At 40.6% G+C, this 23,966-nt stretch overlaps 1 protein-coding gene across 1 annotated transcript in view; it reads right to left on the reverse strand.

Moving 5' to 3' along the window:
• Positions 1 to 23,966, reverse strand: part of DENND2D (DENN domain containing 2D) — a 52,321-nt gene that overhangs the window by 10,855 nt on the left and 17,500 nt on the right. The window contains exons 4-10 of the mRNA XM_081946983.1: positions 22,289 to 22,358; positions 15,489 to 15,566; positions 14,599 to 14,739; positions 9,496 to 9,644; positions 7,608 to 7,785; positions 6,461 to 6,502; positions 4,214 to 4,298 (exon numbers count right to left, since the gene is read on the reverse strand). Of these exons, the coding sequence (XP_081803109.1) occupies positions 4,214 to 4,298; positions 6,461 to 6,502; positions 7,608 to 7,785; positions 9,496 to 9,644; positions 14,599 to 14,739; positions 15,489 to 15,566; positions 22,289 to 22,358 (743 nt within the window). The remainder of the gene's footprint in view (positions 1 to 4,213; positions 4,299 to 6,460; positions 6,503 to 7,607; positions 7,786 to 9,495; positions 9,645 to 14,598; positions 14,740 to 15,488; positions 15,567 to 22,288; positions 22,359 to 23,966) is intronic.

Here is a 23,966-nt window from a genome sequence, read left to right on the forward strand (position 1 = left end):
AAGCATCTGCAAAACCATTTTAGGTCAGCCTAAATTTATATTCTAAAGTTGTATTATAATACAGATTTGTATTCTTGATACAAATCAGGAATATTGATGATATATCTTAGATCCAATGGCAATTTTTTCTAAACCTAGCCATACTTTATTCTGCTTCAGTTAAAGTTCATGATGGAATTTTTTTTTTAAAGAAAGCAAGCGGCTAACCATTCTTAGATGTGGTTGACTGAATAACTGATTTTCTAAGATCATAAAATTTTACTATATACAATATTGTTTTTATATCTTGCAGTGCCCTACCCTAATCTACAAATCATTGCCATATGTTATTATTACATAGCAGTTATCTCAATAGAGTTGTTATTTCTGCTTCATTGGGAATATACTGTGCAAGAAATCTGAGCATCCCACTAATGGCTTATTAGTTCAACCTTACGTTTTTAATTACTTCTGATGAAATGCTCATGTATCTCATTCACCCAAGACTGGATATTATTTAAGTTAAATTTATCATTCTCCTATTGGGTTCTTTCCATCACTACCTTCAATATATCATGATCTTCTCACATGGAGAAAGCTATAATCATAATATCTAACATAAAATGAGCATCAGCTGTATCATCAAACATTTCATTATTTTTCTCCTGAAACATTTCAGTGGTACAGTAAAAGAAAGACTAAAATATTTACCTTATTACTTTAGTGAAATATTATATATGTATTTATAGTGCTTACAGTGCTACAACTGATTCCACATAGAATTTCTGAAGTTTACAAGTATACGCATAACATCCAACACCTAAAACAAACAAAAAAATCAACATACCCTAAAACTCAATACTCTAATGCTATCTAAACCCTCAATAAAATTCACAGCATTACCCCTTAAATGCTCTGCAGAAAAGTCTATTTTGATTGTCTTCCTCAATACATAGAGAGTTCTGTCTCTGAGAAAAAAGTGTTTTACTACTGCTCACCTAATCACTATTATTGTCATGCAAGAGGTGGCTCTGTCAATATTACTTTGAAATAAATGGCCTGGATAGACCAGTTCTACCTGAATCTGGTAGCCCAGAAAGTACCTGTCAAGTATAAATGAACATGATGTAGATGATTAATCTAAAGTAATGTGCCAGTCCTTATCTTTTTTAATTAGAATAATCATTATACTTTTGACTTTGGAACTCCAATAATGCAGGAACTGCAAAAAAACACTGCCCTGCTATACCTTCAATAAGATATCTCAGAACAAACTCTTGAGTGATGACTTTTCTTCAGTGATAACAATTAACCCAATGGATAGGTCTTATCTTTTTCTAAGTACTGTATCTTTCAATTTCTCTGCACAACAAAAGGTGTGCTTTAGGGTTCTGTTTAGTTAACAATGTTTTAGTTTCCAGCATTCAAATTCTACATACTAACCAGCACTGTTCCCTCTAAGGTGCGCGGCTGCGCGGCCGCACAGGTGGCAAGAAAACACCGCGCAGCAGTTTTCAACTGCCGCGCAGTGATTTCTATTGCCACAGGCTCCGGAAGCTGGGGAGGTCCTTTGCAGGCAGCTAGAATGGGCTGCCCGTAAAGGACTTCCCCGGACTTGCTTTGAGGAGCACGGGGCGACTGAAGGTAGTTGTGAAGCCCCAAAGCCCCCGCCGCCACCGGAAGAACTGCTGCCACCACCTCCTCCTCTTCCTCTAACAGCACTGCCGGATTTGGCGCCCGGCGCTGCGGCTAAATTAAAACCGCCAAAGCTCCAACCGGCATCCCCGCGCATGGCAGCGCCGCCTCCCCTCTGCTCGGAGCACCTGAGCTGAGCTCCGCGTTACCCCTGCCCCCTCCTCCTCCTCCGCCGTGCTTTTGAGGAGCCATGAGGCTGCAGGAGCCAGTAGGAAGGCGGGGGGGAGCAGGGGAAAAAAAGCCTCATGGCTCCTCAAAAGCACAGAGGAGGAGGAGGGGGCAGGGGTAACACGGAGCTCAGCTCAGGTGCAAATGTGGTGGTGCTGTTGGAGGAGGAGGTGGCAGCAATTATTCTGGTGCCAGCTCGTCGGCATCTTCAGCAGCAGCCCTGCCCACGATGAAGAAAGCAAAGATGGAGCAGATCCACGCAGATGACGTCGCTGCAACATGACTGGAGGAATTCTGGGAGTTGAAGTCAACAAGTCTTAAAGCTGTCAGGTTTGAAGACCTTTGCGTTTTTTTTCTAGGGGTGGAAGGGTCTTGTAACTTGACAGCTTTAAGACTTCCATGCTTCAAATGCCAGAGTTCCTGAGCCAACAGGACTGGAGGAGGAATTCTGGGAGTTGAAGTCCACAAGTCCTAAAGCTGTCAGGTTTGAAGACCCCTGGGGTTTTTTCCCTAAAGGATTAGGGGTGCAAGGATCTTGTAACTTGACAGCTTTAAGACTTGCACACTTCAAATGCCAGAGTTTCTGAGCCAACATGACTGGAGGAGGAATTCTGGAAATTGAAGTCCACAAGTCTTAAAAGCTGTCAAGTTTGAACACCCCTGGGGTCTTTTTTCTAAAGGGTTAGGGGTGCAAAGGTCTTGTAACTTGACAGCTTTAAGACTTGCACACTTCAAATGCCAGAGTTTCTGAGCCAACATGACTGGAGGAGGAATTCTGGGAATTGAAGTCCACAAGTCTTAAAGCTGTCAGGTTTGAAGACCCCTGGGTTTTTTCCCCTAAAGGATTAGGGGTACAAGGGTCTTGTAACTTGACAGCTTTAAGACTTGCGTGCTTCAAATGCCAGAGTTTCTGAGCCAACATTTTGGTTGCTAAGCAGGAGCGTTGTTAAGTGATACTGATATTATTTGAATTAAGCGGGTACCTTGAAGAAACATAACTTTTGAGTTTCAAATAATACTGATTTCGTTGTTGTCTTAGGTGACATCTGTGAAAAAAATTCAGGTGCTCAGGCATGAAAATGTGCCGCTCAAACTCTATACTTTTCTGCTCACATTGAAAAAAAATTAGAGGGAACATTGCTAACCAGTAGTAAAATTCATTTTTTTTACTGGTTCTGTGGGCATGGCTTGGTGGGTGTGGTGTGGCTTGGTGGGCGTGGGACATGGCAGGGGAAGGATACTGCAAAACCTCCATTCCCACCCCACTCTGGAGCCAGCCAGAGGTGGTGTTTGCCGGTTCTCCAAAGTACTCAAAATTGCCGCTACCGGTTCTCCAAACTGCTCAAAATTGCCACTACTGGTTCTCCAGAACCTATTGGATTTCAAATCATGTTTCCTTCGCAGATAATCGGGTAACACAAAAATGAAAATGGTCTTCTGTTTGGTTGTATTCACTCTTAAAACAAGCTGCCTCTCATAGTCAAACCATGAACCAACACATGGAACCAGAACAAAGCCAGAACAAGAAAACATCACATCTCTAACATCACAGCTGCTTCTTTAAACCCAAGGGTGCTTTTTCAAGTGGCAACTGGACTCTCTTTGTTTTTCCTTTCTTGTTTCGCTTCTCATCCAAGAAGCTTCTTCAGTTCTTTCTTAAAGAAAATGGCAATATATAAGTTCATCTGTTCATTATCTACTACTGATTGAGGCCAACATTTTAATTATTCAAGGACAACATTTTTGTTAGGATTATAATGAGATTTAAATAAAGCTAGGATCCTTTTAAAAAATAACAAGTCTGTAATTTCAGTTTATAATTTTCTACAAAATTTCTTAAGAGAAATAAAGAAGGTATCCATTTACAAATAAGCTACATACTTCTTTTATGCAGCTAGTCTAAATACACTTTCATTTTCTCAGTGCCACACATTTTAAAAAAATTTCCTGAATTTAGGCATCTGCAGCCACTTCTGATAACATAAAACATTTTTTTCTTATACCAAGGAGATGCTGACTAATGCTTCAGAAACCTTTCCTTATTCTTGACAGAACATCTCTCTAAGTGAAACGATATAGGATACTTAAGACAAGTTACACATATAATGTTCTGCTTCATATGAACTATTTATTCCAAGAGTTATTTTTACGTTAGCAAACAGCACAAATCTCATCATACACACACATTTATTAAAACCCATTGTCTTCTATGCTTCAAGCATCTTCCTCCAACCTGATACCTTCAAATATGTTGTGTTTCTTCCCACAGTTTCCAACCAATAGCCATAGTAGAGGGGAATTAGGGGATCTGAGTTCTAATGATGATAAAAGACAGCCAGCTAGGCAAGGCTGGTACAGAGAATGAACTTACTCTGAATGTTGTTGTTCATTGTTGGCAAAGACTGCAACATTTCACTTCTCAACTTGGGTGGCAAAATCTCCTCCTCATCTCCAACCTGTAGAATTATTTAAGAGGGAAGTTACATCAGTAGCCAACTATTGCAGCATAGTGAAAGATTCACAGTTCTTCACAACACCTGGAGGCCTACTCAAGAAGAAACTGGTCTTACTGTTAACTCACTAAAGCAGGGGTATGAAACTGGCGGCCTGAGGGCCAGATGCATCACATGGAGGCCACACCCACCCCAGCTCCGTGAAGGGGAAAACCGTGATACGTCATGTGACGGCAACGTGACATGGCAAGTTTGACACCCATGCACTAAAGCTATTTTTAGCATGGGTTACAGATAGGCTGCCCTCTACATAGTTATCCCTTGATCCTGACAGAGCATCAAGAAGAATTCGGGCAAGTTGGAATTTAGATGATGAGGATGAAGAATTTTCTGAAAATAAAGCATGTCATAGGAAATAGGTAATAAAGAAAAGATATCAAGAGAGCACAAATCAGGACTAGACAACATTAATTTTGTGGAGACTTGGTGCTCTCTGAGCTTGATTACCTGCTAGAAGATGATAATTACCTAACTTAATAACATCTTCAAGCACTGATTATATTACCTATTTGGATAATGAAATCTCTGCAAACAAACAACCAAGCCCAGATGGCATCAATAAGTTCGTAGTTCAACCCTGAACTATAGACATTTTCATTTATTGAATATGCTTCTGGCTTCATTTTAATTACCGTAGGGTGCTCCAAAATACAATAATACAATACAATACAATAGCAGAGTTGGAAGGGACCTTGGAGGTCTTCTAGTCCAACCCCCTGCCTAGGCAGGAAACCCTGTACTATTTCAGACAAATGGCTATCCAACATCTTCTTAAAGACTTCCAATGTTGGGGCATTCACAACTTCTGGAGGCAAGCTGTTCCACTGATTAATTGTTCTAACTGTCAGGAAATTTCTCCTCAGTTCTAAGTTGCTTCTCTCCTTGATTATTTCCACCCATTGCTTCTTGTTCTACCCGCAGGTGCCTTGGAAAATACTTTGACTTCCTCTTCTTTGTGGCAACCCCTGAGATATTGGAACACTGCTATCATATCTCCCCTAGTCCTTCTTTCTATTAAACTAGACATACCCAGTTCCTGCAACCGTTCTTCATATGTTTTAGTCTCCAGTCCCCTAATCATTTTTGTTGCTCTTCTCTGCACTCTTTCTAGAGTCTCCACATCTTTTCTACACTGTGGTGACCAAAACTGAATGCAGTATTCCAAGTATGGCCTTACCAAGGCATTATAAAGTGGTATTAACACTTCACGTGATCTTGATTCTATCTCTCTGTTTATGCAGCCTAGAACTGTGTTGGCTTTTTTGGCAGCTGCTGCACACTGCTGGCTCATATTTAAATGGTTGTCCACTAGGACTCCAAGATCCCTCTCACAGTTACTACTATTGAGGAAAGTACCACCTATGCTGTACCTGTGCATTTCGTTTTTGTTGCCTAAATGTAGAACCTTACTCTTTTCACCACTGAATTTCATTTTATTAGATAGTGCCCAATGTTCAAGTTTGTCAAGATCCTTCTGTATCTTTAGCCTATCTTCTGGAGTGTTGGCTATTCCTGCCTGCTTGGTGTCATCTGCAAATTTGATGAGTTCCCCATTTATTCCCGCATCCAAATCATTGATGAAGATGTTGAAGAGTACTGGGCCTAAAACAGAGCCTTGGGGTACTCCATTGCATACTTCCCTCCATGTAGATGCAGTTCCATTGAGGACTACACACTGAGTGTGGTTGGTCAGCCAGTTATGAATCCATCTGGTGGTGATGCTGTCTAACCCACATAACCACATAACCACATAACCAAAATAATAGTGCCCGAATTTAGTACCAAATCTACAAAATTAATTTGCCCATTTTGTATTTTTAAAAGAACTAGCTCCTAAAAGGGGGACATTTTATCTTGATCAGTTCTAGTAATCTAGCTACAATTTTGCCCTGTAGCTTTCAGTGGCTATTATAAATAGGTGTGTGTGTGCGTGTGTGTGTGCGTGTGTGTGTGTAGGGATAGGAAGGGAGAGGGAGGCAGACAGAGACAGAGAATGACAGCCCTAAAATTCGCAGAAGTGAACAGAATGGATTTTACACCATTGCTTAGGAGTGCAGATCTAAGTACCACAAGTGGTTACAATATAGGACTTGGATGGAACTTACCATTTTTAAGAATACTCCTTGGGACAGATCTACAAGCAACACCTAAAAAGGAAGCAGTACTTAGATTTATGTATTTGTAGGGCCACCCATGTTTAAACTGTGTGGCAACAGTAAATCACAAAAACTATATGACAACAACTAAAAGCCCAGTGTGTTAATCATCCTCCCAGAGTGCCCTAATACAGGGATTCCCAACCCCTGGGCTGTGACCTACTACCAGACCACGGCCAGTTCAGACAAGTGGTGAGCCAGCATACGCATGCACAGCTCAATTTGCACAAGCAGCAGGCTTTTCACACTAGTCTGCTGCCCATGAGTCGAGTTGCTTGCATGGCAGGCCGGCGATTCACTCGAGTGAAAGGCCGGTGCACACACACGCACCAGCCCACCTGTTGCATGGGTGAGTTTCTCTCTCGCCACTCCAACCCCCCCTCCCCCACTGGCCCACCAAGCCATAAAAGTTGGGGACTGCTGTCCTAACAAACAACCCTCCCAATCCCCCGCACTGGCCCGCCAAGCCATAAAGGTTGGGGACTGCTGCCCTATCAAGCAACCAAAGGTTCTCACCACACTACTTTGGGTAAACAGTAGGTTTTAATAGGGATGTAGTAGTCTAAGTAATTGATAGGGATGATTAGGAATATTAAGAACATACAGAAATATCACTACAGCCAATCTTTGTGCTGGTGTTTGTCACAGAGATATTGTCAGCTTTGGAAGCCATATTAACACCAGATACTTCCATGCTGTCACATTGTTGTGCCTGGGAAAGCAGCAGGGGGGATTTAGTAGAGGGGGTGTAGTTAGATAAAATAGCATTCTTCTTTTCGGTCAAGGTCAGGGTATTCCTGCATCTGGAGAAGGAGTAGTTGGAGTGATGTCTCGAGTTGCAACGGATTGGGATTGGACCATGTGATGGACTGATGGGTGAATGGGATAGGTTTGGACTTTTGACTTACTGAGGGAAAACCCGGAACTTTCAGATTCAGGTTTTCCCAGATTTGCCTTTATACCTGCTCAAATAAATGGGAGCTTTGTGAAAATGCCTGTCTCTGAGTTTCATTGGAGTTGGGGTTTTCAGGAACACTGACAGATATAGCAACTGTTTGGTCCATTCAACTATCTTTGGAAACATGCAAGGCTGTACCTCTTCCATAGGCTGATCCAGAACCTCTGCCAGGTAACGCTTTTGGATCCCAACCATAAATGGTGTAGGACAGCAGACTGTGCTGAGAAGTGTCTCTGGAACCACTGGGATGTATGTATGGGCCCAAGTAAATGGATAAAGAAGAGCAGCAGCTGAGTGAATGCACGTGGAGAGGGAGCTGAAAGGAAGCCAATATTACAAAGTAAAATATTAAATAATATTTTAAAGCTAAGCAAAGTATCTAAATAATCAGTTTACTTTGGTTCGTAAATACCCTTAGCATGTTTATTATTTCATTGTTTAAATACATTGTCACTGCTGTCTTAAAGGATTGATTACAATACTGGATAACTGATTTTAAAAATATACAAATGTAATTATGCTCCTAACAGTAAAATATATTTCTACCTCATTCTGCAATTATTCTTAGCAAGGACCAGGGAAACTTGCTATCTCCAATAGCTCCAGAACTGTAAATAAAATGCTTCCCCCGACCTTTTGCTGCCCTTTGGACAGAGCAAGAACAAAGATATAGCCAGCTCCTGAATCAATGAGATCCTTCTTTGTCGCTGCCCTGCTGTTTCATAGATGGGGAACTCTCTTGATGGAAATCCCAAAATGGGAAAGGTATGGTTTTATAAATGCAACAGATTCATTGCGAAAACCTCTAAGAAAACCTTCCAATCTAAAAGTTTTACTAAAAACTTTAAAGGACAGGTGCAGATCTCAATGGATAGTTAGGATTGTAGAAAAAAACAACTGCAGTCAGACTGCCTTCCATTAGGAATCTGTATACTGCATGAGCCAGAGAGAGGGTTCAGAAAATATCTACAGATCCCACACATCCTGACATAAACTATTTCAACTCCTCCCCTCACAATACCTCTACAGGGTATTGCATAACAAAATAACAAACACAAAGACAGTTTTTCCCCTCTGCCATCCCTCGGCCAAACGCCTAATTCCCACAGCACTGTCTTATGCCTAAGGATATTTACCCATAGAGTAGGGCTGTATTCCTATTATCCTTCTCATCTTTCCTATATCTTCTCCTATTGATGCCTTACAATTGATTACTTTGTTGTTTTTATTTTATGATTTATCACTTTGTTGTTTTGTATGTACATTGAGAGCTTATGCACCGGAGACAAATTCCTTGTGTGCCGAATCACATTTGGCCAATAAAGACTATGTCAATAAAGAATATCCTGTCTAACTTAACCTTATAATGTCCCAACTAGCAGGTCATATCGAAATACTTTTGTTATACATACCGTGTTTCCCTGAAAATAAGACAGGGTCTTATTTTATTTTGATCCTCAAAATAAGCACTTGGCCTTATATCCGGGGAGGTCTTATTATTTTTGAGTTGCAGGAGGCCCCTTAACCTCGGCCCGCAGCTCACGGCTCAGCTGAGAGGGACGCATGTTCTGTCTCTGTTTCTGGCACACTCTTGCCAGCCGTAGCGTTGCTCGGCCTGCTGCTCTTTTTGCGGCTGCCACTAAGAGAAGGGGCGTGGGAGCTAGGGTTTGTGGGAGCAGCCATTCCGCGTGAATGGCAGGTTCATGTGGGGTGCTTGGGGCATGTGGGGACATTTTCCCCCCTCCCCTCCAGGAAATGGCAGGGACTGGCTGCACATGTGTTTAAATATTTTAGGGGACGGCTTATTTTCAGGGAAACAGGGTATAAAAAGGAAACTTGTATGTATTTGTCCATCTGCCATGTGGATATTTCACAGATGAATAAACCAAAATAATAACAAGTTATAAAATGGAAACCTAATCCAGAGTATATGCTATGCTCCAGTTCTACTGACTGCTGAAGCATAACTGACTTTTTGATTTCAATGGGACAAGCCCAAAATTGATCCCTTAGGCTTAGCGTTTACCTAAGCTCATCAGCCAGGAAGACTATCCGTCTCTCCAGAACTACAGAGGCAAATATCAGAAGTATCTTCTCAGGACTGAGGCACTTTAAAAGGGCTTGAAATTCCACATGCTCCAGGTGAGAATCCAATGGTCGGGTCAGCTCAATTTGCTAAAAACATGACAACAGGATCAAGTTAACATAGTAATCATGGTTGAATACCGTTTGTCTAAAAAAATAATATTTTTCACTGGGATTAAGAGACATCTTTTTTCCAGTTCTGAATAAATGGTTATGACAGCTGTAATTATGCCCTTAGTACCTAAAATAGGAGGCAACGCTAAAATATGGCTTAGTGCAATGAGGTAAATGTAACAAGCTTCAGGTTCACATATTTGCCTGTGGTATGTCCGAGTTCTACATTATGTATAAATTTGGGGGAACTCTGGTAAGTCTAAAATATGTTTTCATCTAAATCCATATTAAAATAAAATGTGTCTATTCTGCTTAGCTCAAATAAGCCACTGTTTAAATTAACAAGTGTTTTTCTAATTGTGACAAAAGTCTGGAAGCACCTGATAACACTTTACTAAAAATCATATATTTTCATAAAATGTCAAGAGTTACTGTACATCTCACTTTATCAAGTGCCTCAGTGAGTTGATGAAGAGAATTGTAGCTAATATTATGCAATTTAACCCAATTCTGAGTTGGAAAAGATACTAACTAAATCGTTCTGACTTTTGACTACCGTATCATAAACAAACACAGCTCTCCTCAATATCGGTCAGGCTATCCTGAATTTACAAAATTAGACATTCTATCAACTTTTTGATACATACATATACATAAACACACAGACAGAGAGAGTGAGTGAGTGAGAGAGAGAGTGAAAGAGAGTGAGTGAGTGAGTGAGTGTGTGTGTGTGTGTGTGTGTGTGTGAGAGAGAGAGAGAGAGAGAGAGAGAGAGAGAGAGAGAGAGAGAGAGAGAGAGAGAGAGAGAGGAGAATATGTGTAATTTGAAAAAAAATTGGAAGAGGAGTTTTTGCACTTCTTCTTGAATATGCCATCTGACCCCTCCGCTATTCATTAAGGCTTGCCCAAATTGTCAGGCTTTTGCTATTTTGTTGATGCAGTACAATGGTTAAAATAATCTGTTTTCCCAGAAAGTCAGTTCAACATGAGGCTGATACAAAGACGTTTTCTGTGCCCATATAAGGCGAATAGAAAGATACAGATGCTTTTGAAGAATATGTTCTGCACACCCCATCAAACTCCTCCAGTTGCATAAAGCACTGAGCAAGCCAGGAAACCAAATACCAAAACGTCATTATCTGAGAGTTGACAGAAAGAAAACTCTAATACCAAAACAGGAAATCGGTATAGCAAATCACACAGAAGACAATGCAACCAAGCAAGGAAAGTCTGTGTTTTGTGGTGGATTCTTGTGCTGTTGTGACAAGGAGGACAAAAACTGGATCTCTCCCTAAAGAACTATGAATTACACAAGAACCTCTCTTATGTCTGGAAATCATACTTCACAGTAAAACACATTCCAATTTTTAAAAAAGATTTTTTAAAGATGATATTTCTTAAACAAAGATCCTTAATGTACAATTGCAAACTGAATCTGGCAAAATACCACCCAAATACAATTAGGACATAAGTTCGGTTTCCTATTATTGCATTCTGATGTTTTGTTGTCATATGTGAATTCTAGCGAAACTTCTATGTGAAAAGGGCTTCTGTCTGTCTGAGAATACTGAATCACTGACTCACATTTTATTATACTGTTCTCTTAGCAAATACTAACAGCCTTCACTCCTTAGATGACTGAATGAGTTTTACATGAAATTCCTCTTGGTTAACAAAAAACACGCTAATATAGAGATGATTATAGGTTATATTAAGTTTCACATTGTTCTTCTGCTGTGTTTTATTTTGTTGGGTGTAATAAAGAATATGTTTTAAAGTAGCCACCAAATTAATATGACATAAAATTATTAAATGCAAATTAAATTAATTTAATTTAATATATTAAATAAATAAAATTATTTAATTCCATCAAATGCTATTTTATTTCATTTTACTTATGTTTAAATAAAACAAAATAAAATTTAGCTTGTATTCTAGTTTTCCACATAGCCACTGAAAAAACAAGAGTAGCCCTCGGCCCAAAATGTGCATTGCTAAACCACACTGTGGTCCAACTTATTCATATCTTGTATTTTCCTTAGGAACTCAAGGTAGGCTACATAGGAGCAGGAGTGCGATTTAGTCGTCTCGGACTGGTTCAGGCGAACCAGTAGTTCTGGTGAGCAGTTGGCCCTGCCCACCCACCCCCCTGTCCTTTCCTGTCCTATATTTCCCTGTTTTTTACCTCAGCTGATTCGCGCGACACAGCAGAGTGCTTCGCGTCAGCTGTTTTACTCACCTGTGCTGACATAGAAAGTAAGTTTTTAAGCTTAAAATTAGCGGTTTTTGAGTGGTGCACACAAAGCACATGCTCACCAAACCAATTGTTGAACCAGTTGCAAGGGTGGGTTCCTGCCAGTTCTACCCTCTTCTATAGAAGAGGTTCCACAAATCTACCGTGCTGTTTAGAACCGGTTCCAGCTTCCTCCCCCCACCCGTCCGCACCATGCTTGCCCTGCCTGCCGCTCACTGATTGGCTGGCGCACCAATCGCCCCGCCCGCCCTCTAAGAGTCCTATCTAAACCTTAAAGTCTTAAAGCTGTCAAATTTGAACATTCCTGGGGGTTTTTTTCTAAAGCGTTACGGGTGCAAGGGTCTTGTAACTTGACAGCTTTAAGACTTGCGCACTTCAATGCCAGAGTTTCTGAGCCAACATAACTGGAGGAGGAATTCTGGGAGTTGAAGGCCACAAGTCTTAAAGCTGTCAAGTTTGAACACCCCTGGTTTTTTTTTCCTAAAGGGTTAGGGGTGCAAGGGTCTTGTAACTTGACAGCTTTAAGACTTGTGTGCTTCAAATGCCCGAGTTTCTGAGCCAACATTTTGGTTGCTAAGCAAGAGCGTTGTTAAGTGAGTTTCACCGTATTTTACAAGTTGGCCACGCCCACCCAGTCACATGACTGCCAAGCCACTCCCACTAGGTCACATGGCTGGCAAGCCACTCCCACCTGTTCACATGGCCAGCAAGCCACTCCCACAAAGCAGGCCACACCTACAGAAGAGGTTCTAAAAAAATTTGAAACCCACCACTGACCAGTTGCATCCCACCACTGCATAGGAGCTTCCTGTTATTTAATCCCCACAAAGGCCCTTGTTAGGCTGGAAAGTCCACAGCCACCCAGTGAATACTGTAATCAAGGGGAGATTTGAATCTGAATCTCCTGATTCCAGTCCAGAATATAATCACAATACTGCATGTCTTCTCCAATCCAATGCATGTAGAGCTCCAGGTATACAGGAAGCAAACCATAAAATGGAGCTTCTCATCTGCTCAATCCTCAACTAATTAAATATTTTCATACCTACTTCTAAATCTTTCATGCTGTAGCAGTTTCTTAGGTCTCTGTTTCAATGAAACCAGTTTCAAAACCTCAATGGTCATTTCCTAATTTGTCAACCTCATTGAGGTTAAACAGTGTCACTAGTGGCAACTCCTTCCTGTCTAAGATGGTGAAGGAAAATGTCAAGTGAAGGACAAACTGCCATTTTTCATGTTTTTGTAAAGAATTAGGAGTAATCCTTTAAGTATTTTGACTAATCCAATCTCTATTTGAAAGGGAATTAGATAAAATTTAGCCCCCACCGTATTTAATCTCTATTTGAACTTCTTAGCAAGTAGATTATCGAATTCAGGTTTCCACTCCCAAGTTTACAGGAATGGATATTCTGTTCTTCTGTATGCTAATGGTGCAGCTCTGCATTTAGGTCTTTTACCCATTACTGTAAAACCATCTGCTGGTAATTAATGATCAGAAAACCAAATGTTTGTTCTTGCCAGGAAACCAAACAGATTTAAATGACTTATCGAGGGGATAAAAATGAAATAGAATGAAATGATTGAATACTCAGGGGTATTGTTCCAGGCCACAATTGCTTCAAAGATGCATATGTTGTTTTACAAGCACAAAAGAATGCAAGAGCCATAAAGAAATGTGTCCAGGTAAAAGGTTGGGACTGCACACAAGCAGCTCTGAAATTCTATATAGCAAAACCTATGACCCAAATACTTTCTGGTACTGACCGGGATTGTCTTTCATTATTCATTATAAATCACTTTGAGCCACACAAAGTTTTTGCAAAAAACTCTTCTAGGTGCCCTGATGCACACTTAATGTGTCCCTTAAAATAGAAGCAGGACAACCAAAGGTGGACCAGTGTGTAGAGGTTATACAAAGGTTATGTACAGGCATGCACAGCAAACTGCTATGCGCCTTAGTAACCGATTATCTCAACTATCTATGAGCTCACCTAAATAGTAGAATCAGGCACTACCAGGGAGTTATGTGAGATTCTAGCCTGGCTGGTATGGTCTTAGAGATTGACAAGGAGAATGAGCCAATAAGATGCTGTTGCTACCTATGCTCTTGCTTTGCTTGTTGAAACTGTATAAAAGCCAAATAAACTCTGCGGAGGCAGACATACATTTTGGACATCTGCTATGATGGATTTCTTAGGCCTACAGCCATGGACAACATTGTTAATACTCCCTTATTGGCTTAAATGCCACTTTTTCCTGATTCCAATAGTCCTGGAAGACCAATTTCAATCCTTGGAACAAAAGGCAATTTAGATGACACTGAGCACAATTGCTCCTTCTGGAATGCAATCAGGCAAAAAGAATAATTAGAGAAATAGCCCTAGATATTTGTAAACAATTCATTATGGATTGGGCAGGGGCAAACATATGGAAGGTATATTACTGATTGATATTTTCTCAAATCGAAGTCAGTCCTCTCATCTCAGAATTTTTACAGATTATTCCTTGCTATCAATCAAACAAATCTTATTAATTCTATGGACGTTCAATTGTTTTTCTTAAAACCCTGTTGGAAGGTATTGGTTTATACATTTGCTTAACAGAATGACTTTAATTATAGCATTTAATTACATGTCATGTTAGAATCAGCCAAAGGTATTTCAAGTAGGCACACACCTCTGTCCCAGATTCAGGAATGAAGCTTTTAATGGTAACAGTTCTTCCTGGTGCTGGGAAGGGAGATTCACGTAGGCCCTGCATGAAGGGGTAGACAACTGCTGCAGAGATCTGTCGCCTCTTCTCTACTTCATCCAAAATCTGTAAGAAAAAGGATACCCATCATTTTACAGCTTCCCACCTCGACTCTTGATCATGGCTTTCCTCCTCCTGAAATTATTCAAAACCAGCAGAGTCTTAAGCAAAGTAATGATGTGCGATGAACAAGTCCTGATACCATCTCCTCCTGAATTATGTGTCTCCTTCAAACGAATTTCATCCTCAGAACCAAGGTGTAGGAACCAAAGGTAAAGACATAGTAACCGTGATAGATAATGGTTAAGCCAAGCTTAAAGAACCTACATGGATCTAGTCATTTTCATTCTCCTTTCACAAGAGGAAACTAATTGAGAAGGCATAGTGAATTTAGTTATATCTGATCTTGAAAACTATGACTGAAGTGACATTTTAAATTTAGCTCAAAGCTTCTTGTATTGTTCATTTTTACACCAAGTAATTCAAAATAGCTGAATTATCTGAACTGAGCTACTTTTTTCTGTATTCAAATTAAAATGCTATATTGCTTTTTCATTCTAATAATGGTGAAAATTTTCTAAATGAACAAAATATATCTCAATGAGTAGCCACAGCTAACTCCCAAATATCTGGGATGAGGGGCCTGACTTTCTTTCCTTTTTTTCTGTGAAAGATCAGAAGAAAAATATAGAAAACTAATCTTATGATGAAACAAGATTAGGAACAGCAGAACATTTATTTTTGCCTATGCTACCTAACAAAGAGTTTAATTTTTTTTTTTGTATTTCGGGAAACAGACTACTTAGAAAACATACCTTTGAAAATAGTCCAAAGCAACCAAGACAGCTTACAATGCAATAAACTTCAGGGAGACGAGCTTCTCGTCCAGAAGGCTGAAAAACAGTGTTATGTAGGGGAAAAAAGTCACCATTAAATTTTCCTTTTAAATTCAAATTAAATGTCACTATTAAATTACACATCTATATTATGAAATATACAAAACCATTATAGCAAATATATTTGCTTGACTTAAGCAAATATATTTGCTTAACTAAGTTCCCAACTTTTGATATAAAGAACAGTGGCATTCCAAAATAATGTTGATAGTTTCTGGTGCAAGTCCATAAGTATATAGTTAAAACTTGGGAAAATTTGGTTTTTTAACTTCAAATCTTGGAATCTTTCAGGCAAGTACATGGTAATGTTACCAGATTTTATATGACTATGACTTTCTCATTCAAAAGCGTTCCGTTCCATTTTGGGATTCCATGGGCTATCAAAACAGGTCATTTGTGCTATGGAATCTGTGGCATTGTGTTACTGACTTCAAGGTTATAAGATGCTTTTAAAGATGACTGAGAGGTTGCATAATATAGAAGTTTGAGAACTACTGGCACAAATCACAGGCAAGTTTAAACATCCGAAACTTGTTTTCTTGATTTCAGAGTGGCCATATAAATCAGCTAGTTTATAAAATGGCCTTTGCGGAGTCAGGGTTACATCTGTCCTTTACTACATGAGTCAGATTTTTATAAACATACATTTCATTCAACATGAAAAACAAATAAATCAAGCTCCAGATCAGCCCAGTGGTTATTGAAGTGCTCTGACTCACTCCCTTTCTTAATATCTCATTAAATATAGAACATAAGAAAGAGACATTCCTGGATGTTTTTCTTTTTTCACAATCTTCCACAGAATCTGCAAATTGGATTTTAAAGAAGGAAGGAGCCCAATTTACCTACAGTGAACAAAACAAAAAATGTTTACTTTTCACAAGCCGGTTCAACTAACTAGAGTTTTTTTTTTTTTTACTAAATACAGCTCAAACCTGAACAACTTGAAGTGTATAGCTCTCTGCATACTGAAGATGTTACCTAGCCGGATAATGAAATATCTTCATGAAAACAACCAAGCTCAAAGAGAACCAAAGACTCCACTCCACTGTGTATTTCTTCCAAGAAGAATTTTTCTGACATAAAATTAGCCTCAAAACTATCTGTTCCATCCCACTATTACTTTGGAAATACGATCATTTTGATATGAGATTTTTAAATAGAAAAAAGCAGATATATCCCACCTCAAAGAATCTAAACTAATATCATCTTATGAGGAAAGTAGTGTACTGCTCATTATTCTTCCCCTTTAAAGAAGGCACTGAATGAGGACATAAGATGGTTCCAGCTCCATAAGCACGTTACTAGCTGTCATAATAGCCTATCTCAATCCTGGCCATGCTAAATTCCTATCAAACATCAATCTTAAAGAATAACGGTTTCAGGAAGGAGGGAAATACCTTTCAATTTTACCCACTCAAGCACTCTATTAATATTTTTTTTCTCTTAGTGAAAAAAAAATCACATCAAAAGAAAAGCAGGGAAGACTGGGTGTGGGAAGGAGATCTTACAGCTGCCCCCTGTTCACTTACAGGAATGCCTGTTCAACCTAAATGGATCCAAAATGGATGAATGGTCATGCTTAGCCTGTCCCAATTTTTTTCTTGATGCCTTTCTGCTAAACCCCTACAATTGAAATGGAGCTAAAGGATTGTGAGACCTTTTCCCCAGTTTAAGGTCAAAGCTTAAAAAATGTTCACCTTGGCGCGGAAGCAGTTTCTGTTAATTATTACACAGCCCTTCAAGTGTGCAAACACTTTAAATCCTTTTTGGATATTGTGCCCCACATAATTGCCGGACAGGGAGAGTAAGGTTCCACTTGTTGGCACTGACCCAGCCACTGTCCCACTGCTCTAACCATATATATATATAAGTGTGTGAGTGTGGAGTGTGGGTGTGCGTGCGTACGTGCAGACCCCTAATTTATTACATAGATAAAGCCCTGAGTCACGGCAGCTTACTCATTAACAGAAGTTTGTTCTATGGCTGAAACTGTTAATCATTATTTTATACATTACATTAATTGGAAGATACTTTGCAACCTAAAAATTGCTATGTGTGTGTTCCAGCATAACTCTGGAACGCCTCGAGCAATTTCAACCAAACTTGGTACACAGATTAGTTACCCTCTGGAAAAAAATATTGTGGAGGTAAGACTCCCCTAAAACCCCTGTGTGTGTGTGTGTTCTGTTAAGATGCAGCCTGTTGTGCCTTAAAATCACTTCTACTGTACAGCACAGTGGAGTTACCATGGTCACGGCTTCACAGTACTCCACAAGGGGGCTCCCTCTGGTAAGGGGGGGAGAATCTAACATTAGAAATTATGTTTGGTCCAGACATTTTTCCCCTATAAATAAATACATGGGCAATACCAGGGTATCAGCTAGTTTGTCTTATTTATGTTTATATCATGATATCCCATTCATTTGGTGAACTATTGCCTAAGAACATACAAAATAACCATTTCCTTTAAATTTATTCATTGTGCAAGCTGGAGCTTTTGAGATTTATCCTTTTACCATTTCCAGCCCAAGAGATGCTGGAACAGATGTGTCCTACGGGGCAGAATGCTGGGCAGCTGCTCAGAATGTTGCTGACTTCTCCTTTCTAAGCTCCCCCTTCCTCTTCCTTCCTAAACATCTGAGCCAGAGGGAGCTTTGATTTTAGAAGAGTTTGGGAAGAATCTCCAAAGTAATGCCCTGCAAGCTTGCCTTAGCCTTTTTTTTTTCTAATTACATGTCTAAAATATAGAAATAATTTCAAAGTCTGTTTTCTGTAAATATCTAAAGATTAAGCAAACTCCAAGAAGCCATAAAAGAAATGTGAGGAAGCAGCTCTTCTTTATGACAAAAGCACTTAAAGATTGGGAGAGACTGATGTGAAAAATAAGAAATGAAAGGAGAAATTAAGCTGGTGAAAGCAGGGTGGAGTGAGCTACTGACAGGATGAGAAGAGGGAAATGTGCACTCAGCTGCCACCTGTGTTGTATTTTTTCTCAGTGAACTCTGTGAGTCATAGGACATGTTTTGTTTCTTTTCAGACTACCTGTTAACCCATCCACTTATTAAAAAGGAAGCCACAATTGGCTTCAGTTTCTACAATTTGGTAGTTGTAAAATGTTCTAAAGTCTACCTCACAGATCTCAATATAAGAACATATTGTTATGTGTGAGGCAGGTACCAAAAAGGAAAAAGGAAAAGGATAAACTTGGAATACAAGTTTGTGTATTATATATATATATATGGAAATCAAGAGTCCTAGAGTCCATCTGCAAATGGAACCATGAACTCAGATGCAAATGAAAGTATATGATAGCATCAAGAGAGTAAAATAATTGAAATGGAAATGGGCTGGTCACGTAGCAAGAAGAACTTATGGCAGGTGGACCAAGACAGTCTTACAATGGATTCTACTTGATAAAAAGTGATCCCAAAAGAGACCTAAAACAAGATAGAACTACAATGTCAGCAAGCACCCTGTTTCCCCAAAAATAAGACCTCCCCAGATAATTAGCCCAATCAGGCTTATTAGCGCATGTGCTCAAAAGCCTGATTGGGCTAATAAGCCCTCCCCAAAAATATTGCAACATAGCACAGCAGCAGTCATGAGGTGACCACACTCGCCTCCTCCTGCACCTCAAAAATAATAAGACCTCCCCGAAAATAAGGCCAAGTGCTTATTTCAGGGGTCAAAAGGAAATAAGACTCTGTCTAATTTTCAGGGAAACACGGTATTACTGGCCCAATTGGCAAAAGAAAGCTCGAGACCATATTGGTTTGAAGCATGTGGAACCTGCTTCATCCTGCAGTGGATAGACAATGGCTAGAATGTATGAACTCAGATGCTACTACTTGTCCCTAATTCTGCATATCAATTCAGTGTCCAGGAACACCCTCCTGCAAAAATTTGTTACATTCTAGTGTCTTTCCCATAGAGCCACTTTTGCTATTCTTTCTTCCTGACTAGGGGCCTGGAAGGACCTAACACACAAATGTTGCTGCTTCCATAATGCACCTTTACCACACATCTGAAATAGCCATACAGCTGAAGCACATGACACTACGAGATTTTCCAACATCATCAAATGTAGGAAAAAATTTCTCTAGATGCTGTGCAGAATGTGTTAATGGTTCTTAGAAGGGCAGTACTTGGGCACTGCATCCAATTATCCCCCCCCCAAAGGATTTCCAATTATCGACCTAATGGTCACTAAATGGCAGCAAAAAAGTTCTATGGAGATTCTCAGTCATCCAGCTCATGGTTATTCCAAAGGTGCTTTTTTCAAAAGGCAACTGGGCTTTCTTTGTTTTGCTTGAAACAAAACAAAGCTTTGCTTGGATGAGAAGTGAAATGTTTTAAAGCAAAAAAGAAAAAAAAGGAAGTCCAGCTGCCTTTTGAAAAAGCACCTTTGAGAGTTTCTTAAAATTGTTGATTGTTGGTAATCAATCTACCAACCAAGCAACTGATTGACCACTAGATGGCAGCAAAGATTTGGTTGCATTTCTTTGTTGCCATCTGGTGGTGAAAAGTTGCCAACATTTACCTACTGTACAGTATAAATATTATGGAAGGTCTGAGAAAGAGTTTTTGCTATATGTCATGGATAAATATATTGTTCTGCATTTCAAAATACAGCCTAAAACCGATCATAGAAGCCATAATGGTCTCCTGCAGAGCTAAAACAGCACTGGATCACAAGTGCTGAGCCCAGGAACAGGTAAAGCGGATGGTTCCATGCTGGCCCAACTGCAACCAAGCAGATCATCAATCCTGATCACATCAAGCACCTCCTCATCCCTAGGATGTCCACACAAGTCCACATCCGCAAGTTTTTACAATTATTCAAAATGGCTACCAAATTACCTACTTCAGGGAAAAGCATTAATCTTATAAAGATCAGTAGTAACTACTATTGTTTCTTTCTTCCCCTTGATTAAAATATAACATTATCACAGTGAATATATAAATTAGGCTGGGGAGAAGCTTAGAAGAATATAATAAAACACTTTTTTCCAACTTCCAAAACATATTTTGTCCCTATTCTTACTTCACTTTCTCTCTCTTTATCTTTTCTGTTATCTTATCTGCCATAGAATTACAGAAAAACATTCATTTACAAAAAAAAAGTCACCTCACTCCTATAATACCAACGATGGCTAATCTTTTTTTCCTCAGGTGTGTGTGCATGCCCATACCCATAATGCAATTCCCCCCGCGTGCTCCCCCTGCACATACGTACGCAACCCCCCCTGCGCTCCCCCCCCCATGCATGCAAACCCCCATGCCCCGTTTTGGGCCTAGCATGCCTCCCTGAAGCCTCCAGAGGCCGGAAACTAACAAAATGTGAACACCACTGACATACTTAAACTAATTCAGTACAAACATCCTTTTTCCAATTCTGTATTTTATCCATTTGCTCAATAACAACAGTGATATAATATGGCTTCTGAGCATACAGGAATGGTCAGAAGCCAAATATTCTTCCAAAGAATAGCCTGCTCAAGCTTTAAATGTGAGATGTGGTATCTTTCAGATTGTTGGACTAGAAATCCCATACCTGTGGATTATGGAAGGTTGTGGAGCTTGGGTTAGGAAAGCAAAGCAAACTACTCTATTGCTGGGCCATGTGGTATGATCCTGGATTAATCCCAATTTTACAAGTGGCCACAATTCAATGCAGTCGCTGAAAAAATGGTGGCTGCTTCCAGGATCGCACCCCAGGGCCCAACAATGGGACCCTGTCCTCCTTCCCTAACTCAAGCCTGGAGCTCCAGAGATCTTTGAAAGGTAAGTGTGCAATGAGTGATGCAGGGTGAGGAAGTGTGGGGTAGGGGGTAGGAAGGACGTGCGGTCAGGGGAGGCAGGGGAGGCAGAGCTTCACCTCTCTTCATGAAATAATAGTATATAATATTATATACTATATATATATATATAATATTATAATATTATATACATCCATCCGGCCGCGCCCGGGAGCTGCGGAGGGCGGAGGCAGAAATGTTGTCTGTGCTCCCGGATGACGAAGGCACGAAAGCGACTGGGGAACGACGAGAACCTTCCTGCCTCTGCTGGATTTCGAGCGCACAAAGTCCAGCAGAGGCAGGAAGGTTCTCGTCGTTCCCCAGTCGCTTTCGAGGACTGCGGAGCACGAGCCGGCGGAGCACGCTCAGGAAGGCGGGGAATGGGATCACGTGTGCTGGAGGTTGAGGCAGCCTGAGCCTCCAGCACACGTGGTCCCATTCCCCTCCTTCCTGATGACGTCACCAGCCTCACCAGCCATAAACCTCACCGCACGTCACTGGTAGGAAGCAGGCGTAAGGTATTTGGGGACCCAGCAACGGGATGGAGGGGAGATAGGCAGGAGGCGCTGAAGCAGCTGTATCATTCAGGATCAGGTTGTAAGTAGCTTTGGGGGCGGGGGGCGGGGTCTGCTGCAACTTTGAATAGTCACTAAACAACCAGTCATAAGTCAAGGATTATCTATATTAAAGTTTTCTAATTTATCAAGAACCAGGCACGATGATTCAAATAGACAATAATATTTTTTTAATCATGATGAAGCATATTTATTTTTCTGGCATTTTAAAGACTTATTTATTATATGGAAAGATCTGCATGGAATGTATTGCCTCAATTGATCCAATACCTCAGCCAAATAAACTCTTAACAAGTCCAATATTGTTTTTCAAAACAATAAAATTAAAAGAGGAAATATTCACCAACAGTCTCCTGCAGTAGCCGATTTTTCTACTCCCATCCACATTGGTAAGGACAAAAGAAAAAGTTTCACTGCGAAGAATAAAAGACATAGAATGTTACTATTTTTAATTGTTTGTTCATCATATTTATATAGCTCCCTGTTTCACAGAACATGACTTTGAGCAGAGTACAATGAAAACTAAAAATTTGAAAAAAAAATCTACATTAAAAACTCCAGTCAAAGTTACCAATGACACATAGCACATAGAGCTATCATGATAGGCAATATAGCCATTTCACTAATTTGCCACTTCTCTGAGATTCCCAAGCCTGATGACACAATGAAGTTTTAAGGGACTTGTGGAACAATGTCAGGGCGAGGCCAGTCTTAACTCAAGGGAAATGGTGTTCACAGCAGAAAAGGCCTGATTCCAAAGTCCTTTACAGAGAGGACCTGTAGCAGAGCTCCTCTGCTGGGCTTAATATGATGGACAAATGTAATTGGGCGGAAGTGTCCCTCAATCAACTCGGTCCCATGCCATGAAGGGTTTTAAATATCAAAACAAGACCTTGAATTGGACTCCAAAGCAAACTGGCATCTAATGCGGATCACAGAACAGAGATGTAACATGCCATTCTAGAGGCACGTATAACTTCCTGCACCACCACATTTTCAACCAGTTGATGCTTTCAGAATACTCTTCAAAGGAGCCTCCGATAGTGTGTGTTGCAATAGGCCAGTGCTGGCAAACCTTTTTAGCACCTGCTGAAACAGAAGCGCACGTGTGTGAGTGAGTGCTGAAAACCGGAAGAGCAGCTGCCCGGTGTGCATGTGTGCCCCGGGAAAATGATCTTCCGGTTTTTGGCAATCGCATGCGCAGTGGCCAGCTGGTCTTTGCACGCATGTGCACACCACAAACTGGGAGACCAGGTAGGCAGTGCGCATGCGTATATTGGAAACTAGAAGAGTAGCCGCCCAGCATGTGCATGCGCATTGGGCAGCTGCTCTTCCGGTTTCCAGCGCTCCCCTATGTGTGAAGACCAGCTGGCCAGTGTGCCAGAATCCAGAAGAGCAACAGGTGACGGCTTGGGTGCCATTTGCGACATGTGGGCCATAGGTTCACCATCACAGCAATAGGCTGTCTGGGAGATGACCAAGATGACGGTGAGGAGAGCTTTCTGAACCAGGAATAGGCACAACTGGTAACAATACAAAGTTGCGCAAAGGCCTTCCTAGTCCCAACTGCCAATTGTTCTTAGAGCAGGAGTCATGACTCCAGAAGGCTGTCCATTCTGCACACCAGGTCTGTTTGGAGCAGTACCATCCGATACCAAAGATGACCCCTAAACCGGAGCAAAAGCAAAACCTAGAGCCACTCCGCCTTGCCAGGGTTCAGTTGAAGCCTGTTGTTTCCCATTTAGGGTCTCATAACCGCTAGATACCAGGATAGAATGTCAGCAGCAAAATAGGTTTAAAATCTATTGGGACTAAGGTAAAGGTTCCCCTCGCAGAGATGTGATAGTCGTTCCTAGGTCCAGGGGCGGTGCTCTTGTCCGTTTCAAAGCCAAAGAGCCAGCGCTGTCCAAAGACGTCTCCGTCGTCATGTGGTTGGCATGACTAAATGCCGAAGGCGCACGGAACTCTATTACTTTTCCACCAAAGGTGGTCCCTATTTTTCTACTTGCATTTTTTACGTC

Source organism: Natrix helvetica (genome assembly GCF_964273705.1).
Source record: "Natrix helvetica genome assembly, chromosome: 3".
NCBI lineage: Eukaryota > Metazoa > Chordata > Lepidosauria > Squamata > Natricidae > Natrix > Natrix helvetica.